Source organism: Sphaeramia orbicularis, chromosome 6 (assembly GCF_902148855.1).
Source record: "Sphaeramia orbicularis chromosome 6, fSphaOr1.1, whole genome shotgun sequence".
Taxonomy (NCBI): domain Eukaryota; kingdom Metazoa; phylum Chordata; class Actinopteri; order Kurtiformes; family Apogonidae; genus Sphaeramia; species Sphaeramia orbicularis.
The window spans coordinates 18,551,271-18,564,038 of record NC_043962.1 but is presented as its reverse complement, the minus strand read 5'-3'; the positions used below and the strand labels follow the sequence as shown (position 1 = coordinate 18,564,038).

Sequence of the window (12,768 nt, the reverse complement as noted above, 5' to 3'; positions counted from 1 at the left end):
ACTTCGCCATGTTCATGCAAATTTCCTGTCTATATGTGTGTGGAAGTACACAAAGAACCAAAATTATTGAAAATATATACCATCATCTTACACAGCCTGATTTCATTTTATTTATTTTTTTAATATATCAGTATTGGTTCAAAGAAGCACGATTCCACATGTTGGAGGTTAATAGACCAAGATGGAGTTTGTTTTAATGTGCTGTGATTTAACATTAACTCAATGAACGTGACATCATGTGTTTTTAAATGCATAGTGCATGCTCTATGTTCATAGTTTCCTCTTGTGCTGTTTTCTTTTGAGAAAGTGCAGCTTAGAGGAAATGACTGAGTGTACTTATGCATGATGCTGGTCATCTTCTTTCAGTGGAGCTTCTTGGACAGATAATCTGAACTGAACCTCTGAGGTGGTGCATCCAACAAGTCTGTGAAGAGGATGTTGTAGAATTCTTGTGTCAGAGGTTGAGGGTGAACTGTTTCCTGTTTGGAATGTTGATGGTGACGTGGAGATGTTGGATTACTATGCAATGAATCTGTTCTTCATTGAAAGGCCTATTCCTACTGGTGTAACACATACTGACTTGTAGCTGCCTTTTTTGTTGCAGGACCAAACTGCAGGTATAAATCTCACAGACTGTACCACCAGAATGCAGAATGTCATAACATAATCTAAATCTGTCTTTATGCAGCAGAGGGAAAAAAGTTTTAGTAGTAAGAAGTCAGTTATCGTCTAGGTAGAGAAAATGAGTTGGTGTTTGTCAGAAAACTCCGGTTGTGCTACCTGTGGGATTATTGCACCAAGCTGATGTTGGAGAGGAATCTGTGTTGCTTCAGGGGATGTGCCCTGTGCTGGGCTGCTCTTCTGCAGAGTCTGACAAAACCGGTTGCAAGACAGCAGTGGAAGATGGATAATGCCAAATGTTTAAAGTAAAAATAGATGTTGTTAAACAGACAGATCATCTCTGACTTCTACCTTTGGGGAGAAACCTCAAAATAGCATATAACAAGATGAATTTTAATGTGTTAGTCTTCCTTTCATACTGATGTCACTGACTATGTAGCACAAAAAGAAATGCTGATGTGCATTTCTTCCTTGATTCGTTCCTTATTCTTTCCCCTCTTCATTACTACCAGAAGTAAAACAGCACTTAGTAATGGAAACACTGCAAATGGTCTCAATTAAACCTGATAATGAGCTGTTATTAAGTCAAGTTAGGAAACACTGCAAAACACTGTTCAGCATCTTAGTATAACAGTCAAAGCTGCACTGTGTCTCTGTGAGGGGGTTCTAGAATTTGAAAACATTTTTCGCCTTTAGCGTCTAAATTATTGGGTTATGGTGCAGCCAGAAAGACATCACTGCATTCTGACTTGAGACTTTAAAAAGGTTCATTACCCCGGGGTCTTTTTCCCAAACATCTCCAGGGTTCCTGCAGGGTCTTAAGAAGTCTTAAAAGTCTTGAATTTACACATCTGCATTTAATACATTTAAAAAAGTCTTTAAAAGGTATTAAATTTGATATGGTAGGTCATAAGTTATGTTGCCATAAACTTGCTGTAGTGTGTTTAAATGTGTCTGGGAAATGTCTAAGCTGCAAAGAAAGTATCATTAGTCTACTCAGTTCCACCCGTTCCAACCCGACAATTTGCATTGAAATTAGGAACCAAGTATCGTTAACTTTGCAGCCCCCGGTGAGAAATGACTGAGTACATAAATACATTTTGCTAAATTCTAGGAGTCACAAATTTTTGCCAGTATGGCCAAGAAATAGGCATTGATGAAAAAAATGAAGGAAGGTCCACACAACCTGTGAGCTCCCAAAGAATTTATTAACCAACGTGACGTTTCGGGCCCGGTTAATAAATTAATTAATAAATTCTTTGGGAGCTCACAGGTTGTGCGGACCTTCCTTCATTTTTTTCATCAATTTTTTTGGGATCCTGCACACCTTTCATTTTCTGAATGTGTGTGTCGATCACCTCTCTTCAAGAAATAGGCATTAAAAATTTTTCTAAGTAGTGTTAAAAACGTCGTAAAAAGTCTTAAATTTAATTTGTAGAAACCTGTAGGAACCCTGATCTCAGTCCATCATCACAACTCAAGTATTAATATAAATATAAACAAAGTCTCAAATAAATTAAAGTTCCTTTCACTCCCACACTCACAAAGAATGCCACATGTGAATTGCGGCTCCTGGTCTTTGCCTAAAATTCCACCAACATGATGTCCGGCTCATAGCAGCAGTCCTGTCTGCTTAGCTCCATTTGTGTTCCAGTGGATGTTTGCTGAACACACACACAAGTGAACAAATATGGGCAAACATTCTCCTCTGTCTCTCCCACTCTTTCTTAAACACACACATGCACACTCATACTCATGCACATGCACACATCCAGATACTGTATTATGCAAAGTTTGCTCAGGGAGGGACATGGAGATGGTGCACAGAGGAATCACTGAATTATTTATATTGCCAAAGCTACCGCTGGGATCATTTTAAATAGGCAGCTTTTATCCAGAATTAAGTTTCTGGGTAACGGATGTCCTCTCTTTGTCTCCGAGGATAAAAAAGAAGGTGTAGAACATCCTCTAGCTACAAAATAGGGCTAGCTTGTTGAACACAGAGTCATGTAGGAGAATATTAACATGGTTGGTTACAACTTTAAGAAACCAAATCATGTCATATAATCACCTTGCTGCAAAAGTAATGGAAACATAAGAGGTATGATGCAAAAGGAGAGAAGAGCATGCAGTGAATTGCAGAACAGAGGACTTATTCATGGGATGAGTGATGCAGTGATGCAAGCTGATCAAATAGCGTTCAGACTTTTTGCTGGAGCTCAGCATAAAATGGTGTTTTATTTAAGATTCCTCAGCATTTCCTTTGCTGTTAAACCTTACTTATTCTAAAAATACATTTGCTAATGAGACTTTGGCATCCTGCTCCTATCTACTTAATTCGTTACTTTGGTGTAAATTGGACTTAGAGTGATCACCTATGAATTTAGTGGACGTCAGTTACAGTGCTGCAGCTATAGAAGCCACCACCATAGTTCATTAATGAAAGATGTTATCACTTAGGTAATAAAGGACTGCAATTTGGCTTCAGCTTCTGATAAGAGCTCCTGTTTCAATACCCTGAATACTGACGTGGGAATTGTCTTTTGTTGTCAGCAGCCAGATAATGTATGAGAGTGAAAGTATGCTAATCTAGAGATTCTTTGATTTCACCCGCTTGAATTGGTAGAACATATACATGTGACTAGATAAGGTGGACTTTTGTTGTTGATAAGTTCTATTTTTCCATTCACCTGCCTGTCTCCCCTGGACAGAAGTATCACCCCCCCACCCCACCACCTCCCTTTTTTTTTTTTTTTTTTTTTATAACTGTGTTTGAGTCTCTTGGGAGTTTGTCTATTTGGCCGTTTGTCTGTCTGACCCAGTTCCTGCCCTGGCTGAGGGGGAAATGATGACATTGAGAGATTTTCCTGCCATTATGTGGGGTAAGAAAATCCCAGAGGTTAGTTTGTCGTCACAGCCTGTGTCGCCCTCCCCTTGTTTTTTCATCCAGCCCTTTTTTTTTCACGGCAGACCTTCAGTTTGAATAGTAGGTCAGCCAGTTAACAAACATACAACTGAGGAATCACTTTGGTGTTTTTGCCAAGAATATTATTAATTAAACTTTAATAATATTGATCTATCCCTTCATCTATAAAACAACTGGACTTCATGGGAAAGAGTGATGTTGCTTTTGTTGACTGCGTTTTGTGTGACAAACTTAATTGTTATTAGATACTATATGTGCATGTACGAGTGCTGAATTAGGTCAATCTTTTTACAATGAGGAGCCCTGTTGTGTTGCCCTGAGCAGCAACGTGAGCTTAAGCAAAAAGAAGTGCTGACTGAAAATTTTGAGCCCTAATATATCCAAATGCTGCTTTCACGTGAGCTATTTTGCATTCCCCATCATCTTGGCCCCATTATTTAACAACTGGAACAGAAAGCAGGCAGATGGACGGAGGTATACAACATAAAGGAGGAAGCAGTGTTGAAATATTGTTTCATACATGGTTATGGGAATTTATATTGTACCGTGTCCAACTTCACGTCATAGTCAACTGGACAATATGCATCTGATGTAAACATAACTAAAGGGAGTTGAATGAGCAGACACATGTGCTGTCTTTACATATCAAATACCATAGAACAGATGCATTGTGCTCTCCTGATACATATTGCAGAAATAATTTGTACTAAATGCACTTTTGACAGAATGCCTGATGTTGTCCAGGGGCCCTACTGATATTGGTCTGGGACTCATTTTTAAAATTAAGCCCTTTCTATATGGTCTCTTCTTTTGCATAACTCCTGGAAACTAGGTGAGCTTTGTTCTAAATATCTATATTAAAAAATTCACTGTTTCCTGGCATCTTTGAAAAAAGGATAGTTGCAAATGCTGTCTGATATTTTTTTTCCACATCAGCATGTTTGCCTCTACTTTTATCAAATGTAGCTTGCTTCCTGTTTTTGTGAAGTTAGGGTTGATTCTTTTTTGTGCAGTCATTCATTTAAAGAAATGCTTCTTTTTTCTCTAGCAGCAGATGTGCTGTGCCAGTACTGAAGGTTAGTTCAGGGCTGGGTCACTTGCTGAGTGCAAAGTTTCACCTGTTGTGTTGACAAGTGCTGCCTGTCTATGCAAACTAACTTTGTGAAGGGAGTGCAGAGGCGAGGCTCCATATGGTTCCTGCAAGACTTGACCCCAAACCCAACCTTAAAGCCTTTTCAAATATGCACACGCACATGCACGGGTATACACACATATATTCTGAGCTACGATTTAGCAGGCAGGAAGAATGTTATAGATTAACCCAGAGGAAGTCAGCCTGCAGGCCAGTGCTTACGCAGGGCCTCAGCTCACTCTGTCCTGGACAATGTCCTACAGTTAGCATGGAAGCAGCCGGCACACAGTACAGGAAACAGCTCTCAGGCCTCTCTGTTTTGTTTTTTTTCCTCTTTAGCCTTTTTGCACTCAGATGTCTATCTTTCCTCTGCTCTGCCTTCTCTCCTCCTTGTTGTCTGTCTTTTACTGTCATGGTTCATACGTAATTCTACTTTTCAGTGTCACTTAAAATACATCCATGACTTCTCCAACTTCATTCCACTAAGTGTATTTAAAGCCTGTGGCTCACTCTTCTCTAGTTGTAGGAAGTCAGCTTGGCTCAGAGCAGTGCAAGAGCTCTGCCCCAGAAATGTCACTGATACAAAGTATCTCCAACTTAAGAGTGTAGTCCTTGTAATATACGGAGAGCTTTTTGGGGCCAGAACCAGCAGTATATGGGACATTTAACACCAAGGGAGGCCCATGACGCATCCTTCTGCCTTTTTATAGACCCCTCGTGCACTAAAACATCCTGGTTATTGAAGAACTGTCACAAACACCTAGTGAAAATGACAAATATTGTCTAAAGGAATTAGGGCTCTACATTAAAATGTTTACATTCACAGACACCATTGATTTCTGTACATACATATTTGATGTTCATCAATCTGAAACTGGCTAATATGGCACCAAGATATATATTAAAGAGATTTTTTCTCCAGTATTTGATAACTTAACTGGCTGCTTCTGGTCTATCTAGGAAAGACCAAAACCTGCTGTCTCCAGTCAACTGTTGGTACTTACTGCTGAACCAGGTGAGGAGGGAGAGTAAAGACCATGCTACACTGAGCGACATCTACCTCAACAACGTCATCATGAGGTTCATGCAGATCAGTGAGGACTCCACAAGGCTACTGAAGAAGGTGAGAACATTGTACCCATGACCTATGGTTACAGTGCATGCCACATAGCAGCAACACTGGTGTAAATCACAGCAAGATGACATTTGTTGTAGTCACTCATCTCTCAGCATTGCCTAATAAAAGCAAAAAATGGTTAAAAATATAAGAACAATAAACTCATCTGTTTCCTCTGACAGCTTGGTGAAAAGGAAGAGAGTAATATTTCAAGCGAAAGAAACTCTGGGATTAAAATTGGAAATGTATTAGGGAACCCTGGATATTCTCTGTAGTGATGTGCATTTGGGGTTATTTTATTATCCACAACTGAATGACCCCCGAGAGTCACAGGACACATAGAAGCTCTTGTAGCTAGCAGTCACACTGCTGCTAGATGCAAGCGTCACTGTGACCGATATACCCACATTTTATTTATAACACACAGCGATAATCAGTTCTTGAGGCAAAGTAACTTTTCAGTAGTTTTTAATTTGTATTCTCCTAACCATCCCAACTTTTCCTCATTTTGGGTTGTGGATACTTTCTATTATATCGATGTTGATGACCACTACTTGACCTCTACTTTTCTTTGATCGACTAAGAAAGAAGTTTGAAGTCACCACTAACATGATCCAGATTTTTCGTAGTGGTTGGATTGGGCAGCAGCATCTCCAGTCAGTCATGTTATATAAGCAATCTTTCACTTTCAATTAACCATCCATTTTGACAAGAATTTATATTTAGTCAAATGGAGGGCATATATAGTACATATTGTGTGTTGTGTATAATGGAGTGAAGCTTTGTTGCACTCTTGTGGTTTACTTATATGACTCAGAGCAATGCAAGCCTCGGCCACCACAGTTTCAGATCAGTATGCTTTCACTCTCCTGTCTGAAGACTGTGGCTTTTTGAATGAAACCGGGCCTCTGCTGCCATTTCCACCACAAAGACGACAACTCCCTAACAGATTATGAGCTCCTATGCAGCAGGAGTCACATGAACTCACCACAGACCTAAATTACAAAGTGGCTGTTCTTCAGAGGAGTGCCTTTGTGTCAGTTTAGCCTGTGCAACATTTTTATATCTATATCCGTTCCTCTGCTTTTATTTTCTCATGCTACTTCGCTGTAAACCCCTACCATCTATCCTGTAGGTTCCAGAGTGTTTCTGTGTTTTCAAAGTAATTAACATTGCTTAATAGTAGTGGTTTTGTCTGATTATGTGTGTTTAGGGACATTAAATGCTCATTTGAATCCCAAACACACCAACAGGATGCGTGTATCTGGCATTTCCTACTTGTAGTATATAAACCGGTCCTTAGGAGAGCAAATGCAAAACAGACATTTTGTAGATGTTACTCTAGTTTCTCCCTTCTTTCAACACATACTTAAGATTATCAAATTCCTCCACCTGGCTCTGTTGCAGTGGAATCTGCAATATGTAACCACAGAGTTTTTTACCTATTTTCTCTGTGGAACCTGGTGACATTGTGCAGACAAACGGCAGCCCAGTGGGAGGTCCCAGTTCATAGGAGACCTGAGACACTGTTCACCCTCTAATTAAACCCTCCCAGAGTCTTTGATCTGAGCAGAGCTTCAGTAACAAGGCACAAACAACAGAGAAGTCCCCCCACGTTACGAGGGCTCCCTCACAGTTTCGAGGAGACAGCTGTGATGTTGTCATCCTTCCAGCACATCAAAGACCAGTGTTTTTATTTCCGTGTATGCTCTAGTGTCACACTGTGAGGTGGAACAGTGTAGGAGGACCTCAGAGTAGCCTCCATCAACATCCTCTTGTTGAATAGTTTATCAATTTGGCACATGCATTTATTTCTTTTCAGTGCAATGTCAGGAAGAGGTTCTTTTAGAAAGGGTTTTTTTTTTTTTTTTTTTTGGTTGGAATGCAGTGGTAGTGGACTGCTTTTTTTTTTTTTTCTTTACGCTTGGACAGATCTTATCACATGTATTCACTTTTCATTATTCATACAACTGGCTCTTTGTTTTACTCAGCACTGTTTTATTTATGGAAGTCTCATACTGTGTCCACAGCTGCAAGGTAGATTTTCCCAAAGCTTTATGTAATTCTTTAGGCTTTCCAAAGGCAAGAATGTGTTAATTTGATCATTTCATCATGTATTTAAGGGTTATAGATGGTCTCATGGTCTTAGGTCTTTTTGCTTCACTAACCAAAGGAGACACAGGACAGTGTTTTTTTTTTTTTTTTACATCACCTGAATAGCCTAGATGGGTGTACCACGGTCAGTGTCATGGTACCATATTATAAAGGATGAAGACAGGATTACATAACTAGCCTGGCTTTTGTCTGGTTCACAGAATCAGTATACCAACATCTCTCCACTTGATTAATGGTAACCCATTCAAAAGCAAATGGAAAAACTGATGGTTTGTAGTTTAGCTTTTTCCTTATAAGATGACCAATGAACATGGTTACTGCCAAAAATCTTGTCAGCAGTAAGGAAACAATTTAGGAATATGTTTTAACATTGATTATCAATTATTCATTTCTGTGGCTTAGAAATTTCAAATAATTTCTCAGAAAATTACATCCTCATAGTGCTTCTTTTCCCTAATCAAAGCTCAAAGATTTTGAATCAGTTCTTGGACATCTTAATAAGACATTTGATATTTTATGCCACGATTTCAGTGAAAAAATTTTTAAAAAAAGAATATACAGTCAATTATTAGACCATCAAAAGTAATCAAAAACAATGGTTATGCAAACAAGTACTAACTCCTGTGTGTATCATGGGACTAAAAGAGACAGAAAAGAAAACATGGAATGCCTAAAAGCACTGTTTTTGGCAGTACAATGCCATAGCTATTGATGTAAGAACTGAAGTGATTTTGGTTATTGTCAAGAAAACCGTGGAAAATGGCTAGATATCAGAATCTGAAATGAAACTCTTATGGGCTATTTTTTGTCATTATCAGTATATTTGTATAAACAAATGTGCATTTAGTTGTACCGGGCATTAAAATTAACAAGAAATTGAAGAAAACATGGGTGGTCTAATCATTTTTTCCATGACTGTACTTGTAATATTTTCTTTCCTCTCATTGACCAGTAAGTCATTGAAGTAAGGTTTCCAGATGTGCTCAGTAAGGGTAACCAGTAAGCTGCAGACACTACAAGTCAAAAGTCTCTACTCATAACTAATCCCAACACCTGTTTCGTCTCATGTGCAGATAAAACAAACTACTAAACATAAAGTTTTTATGGCTAGTTAACCTAACCATGGTGCATTTTTCAGACAGGTATGAGATTAATCTGTCTTCTTACATTAATGAAAACCAATCAACATTATACTAAAATGTTCAATTGTTATTTTTCTATTTCGATAAATAATCACACATCAATGCAATTTGGTCAAAACTTGGTTGAACTTCTTAAATTCCACCATCTGATCCTTTCAGAATCTGCTGTGCATTTGTGTTAACAGTGACAGGACTGTAGAATGGCAGACATACAGGCCCTGCAGGGTATACAACTGCCATCTCTATGCTGTGATTAATGTCAGTGGCAATATGAAACCCACCACTCCCTAAAGGCTGACTTGGTTTCCTCTCTGTGTGGTTGTTTTATCTTTCTAATGTGGTTAGAATACAGATGGTATGAGCTTAAAAGGGAAAACCCATTTGTAGGATCCTTTTAATGAATTAGACCAAATTGGAAACCCCCAACTGAGATTCCTTTAAAATGAAAGGGACTAGGTTGTGCAAATGAAATTGGCAACATCGGTTACACAGCACAGCATTTAGTAAAATGTCCATATTGCCTGTAAATTGAGCTATACGTATGTAACTTTATGCAACAGTGTGAAAGGGAAGATTAATCCACAGACTTCTTAAAAGGTATTTCGTGTAAGGCGCATCTTTTCTGGTGAAAGTAGTGTAGACATGAACTGAATGTAATAGCACTTTACTTTTATCTCTTTGGTGTTTACCTCTCACACAAGTTCTCGCTGCTCATGTGATCCCTGAAAAGGCTTTTCATTGAGCCCTGGATCCTTTCCCAGCCTTCTCAATGGAGAAGAGCTGACAAGTGTTAGATCTGACAGAGTCAAAGGTTTCCGTCCTCTGAACTGACTGTTGGTAATGGCTTTTCCCACAGGAGACCTCAATCATACAAGAACTCACGATTAATAGGCTTAGGTTTACTTAAAATATGACACTGTCATCTTTGAAAGAAATAATTACAGATCTGCTATGAACTCTAGACTACATCGACCTATAATTTATCTAAAAGTAAAAAAAAAAAAAATGTCTCTACCTTCCTTATCTACACTCCAGTCTTAAATGTGCCTATTTAATGCTACTAAGGTTTGAGTCATTCAGGCTTCTTGGCTGTTTGCCTTCTGATTAGGTAATAGCCACAAATCAGGCAGTAGATAGACAGGGTGGTGGTTAGGAAGATGTTACCAGTCAGTCAGGTCACTCAGCACGACCAGCTAATTTCAGACAGCGGCCTGGCAGCCAGTGACTGAGAATGTAATCCTCTTTGCTCTCTACTCACATGCCTGGACGTCATGCAGCTTACCTGGGCACAGTTTGTCAAGAACAAGAGTGAAAGTGTATGTCAGAGCACACAGTTTCCCAGGGATTTTTTCTCCCCCAGTGTGTCTGTTGCGTGTTTGCAGTTTAATAGAATCATGTTAGAGATGGAAGTTGGTGTGAATATTTGTAAGGTGCACCATATAAACCTTCTGAAATGGTAGCTTTGTTTTTTTTTTTTAAATTTCAAGTGAATTTTAAATCTTTTTTTTTTTTAAATGGCGAAAAGAAAATGTGAATTATTTGTGTTTCTATAACTTGTTTGGAGCAAATAATGTAGGCTGCATTATGTTGCTAGCATATAGCAGTGTAGGCTATGTGACACATGGCTCTAATAAACAGGGTAGAAGAAGCAGAGCATTGTGTTTTTTATGTCCATCTAATGCAGCTGTGATGTAGCTATTTTTTTGAGACAGACAAATAATTCAGTCTTATCAATCCACGCCACCTGTTTTCCCGGACGTGTTTTCATAATATATCTGAATATCTGTGAGGACATGGAAAACAGCTGATCAGTCATGTGAGCTAAATGTTGGCTATGTCACAATTTATTTGACAAAGGTGTTTCCATTCCCAGTACATATATTCTCTCACAAAGAACTGCAAAACTTAAACAATCCGCTAGTGTGAGCAAAAAACATTAAAAAAAATCAATACCTAATCTATATTATATTTTACATTTACAATATTATTTTTCTCTTTATAAACATTTTTCAGTCTGAAAATTCAGAATAAGCATCAACTACATTTATGGAAATGCACACTTTGCTACTGTTCATGACCACATGTTTACTTGGCTACAAGATTTATTGGAGTTAATTCCAAGTTAGCACTTCAGAAGATCTGTGACATGTTCAGTGATTTGTTTGTTTTGATGAATTTTTCACATGAAAACACAGCATCAGTATCAAATCCTTGTATGCAAGTTCTGAAACAATGTCTTTAGGTGGTGGCAAATTATTAAAAAACACATGAAATACTACAGAGCTCAACAAATACTCGAATGTAACAACCATTAATGAATCAGTTTTCTCTTGTGTGAATTATTTGGTCCAAGTACGGGATCATTTGTCAAGAATGATTCATGTAGTTAGTTTAACCAACCCTTAAAAGAAATCTTTCCTGAGAACCAAATCACTTCTCCACTGCACTACACTAGGTGATTCAGTGACCTTTCAGAAGCCTTTTACAGCCTTTTGCTGGGAGCGGCTCCCAGAATGAGATTTGTCTGAGGATAATTGGGTTAGAAAAAGACCTAGAGTGTGGGCCAAGGCTGTAACATCATCCAGGTAGGAGCACGCTGTATCAGCTGTAGTGGAGAGATCAAAAATTCATTGCCGTGACTCATAATCTCATAAACATGTGCTACAGTATATGAGTGTCTGTGCAGGAAATATAGGAGTACCACAGTTAAATTAATAGTGAAAGCCCCTCTAAATCCATCACGGTATCACTGTTAAACTGTATCCCACACCGTGAGATGCATTAAAGTGGGCGTGTGTGTGTGATAGTATTACTGAGTCAGCCTTGTGGTATGGCTGATTGAGTTAACATATTTGCGAAAAATCTTTCACATTGGGGCGCAAAAGCCTGGTAATGTGTTAAGCATGTGGACAGTGAAACTAAAGCTGTGTTCAGTGATTTGAGTGGAAAAGCTGCCATGTCACTGATACCACTCTCACACAAAATCCTGTATTTGGCATGGATAATGAATCACTTTCTCCCTGTTTGTACCATTCATACATGACCACAGGTAATTAATTAAAAGTGGTCAGTAGAATGTTCAAATGTGTAACAAGAATTTGTGGTTTTAGAGAGAGGGGTGTGAGTATGTTGGTTTGAAAGGCGACAATAATTAGACATCATTTTGACTTGGAAAAAGCAATTTCATGTAGGCTATTTTGCTGAGTCAGCCCATTGGTTTGCTGTGTTGGTTTCATTGTTTTTCCCTTTGTGTCTCTTTTCAGAGCAAGGAAATAGCCTTTCAGCTCCAGGAAGACTTAATGAAGGTCCTTAACGAGCTCTACACAGTAAGTAGCAATGACTGCTTTTTATTTGTTACTAATGCACTTACATTTGCTATAATGGTTCAAACTGGTTTATAGTCTGAAACGAACTAACAACAGGGTTCCTGTAGGTTATTAACATCTTCATCTATATATTACATCTTAAAATGCCATGTATTAAAGCTTCATTTGATTTGATCTTGTGCTTGGTTAAATAACAGACCTGAAGGTTACGGCAGCTTGTTCAAGAAAACTCTCAACTTAGGAACTTTGAGAACAATGGCATTAGAGTCAAATGGCAGGTGATGAAAAGGATAAAGCTTCCTTAAAGAGCCACGAGCAAACACTGCCCTTCACCCAATAATGTGTATTCAAATTGGGATCCTCACAGAAGTCCAGCTTCAGTGCAACAA

At 38.6% G+C, this 12,768-nt stretch overlaps 1 protein-coding gene across 3 annotated transcripts in view; it reads left to right on the top strand.

Moving 5' to 3' along the window:
* The window catches only part of srgap1a (SLIT-ROBO Rho GTPase activating protein 1a), an 83,272-nt gene that overhangs the window by 33,080 nt on the left and 37,424 nt on the right, over positions 1-12,768 (top strand). For all 3 annotated transcript variants that reach the window (XM_030135749.1, XM_030135748.1, XM_030135750.1), the window contains exons 3-4: positions 5,640-5,802; positions 12,317-12,379. In XM_030135749.1, the coding sequence (XP_029991609.1) occupies positions 5,640-5,802; positions 12,317-12,379 (226 nt within the window). The remainder of the gene's footprint in view (positions 1-5,639; positions 5,803-12,316; positions 12,380-12,768) is intronic.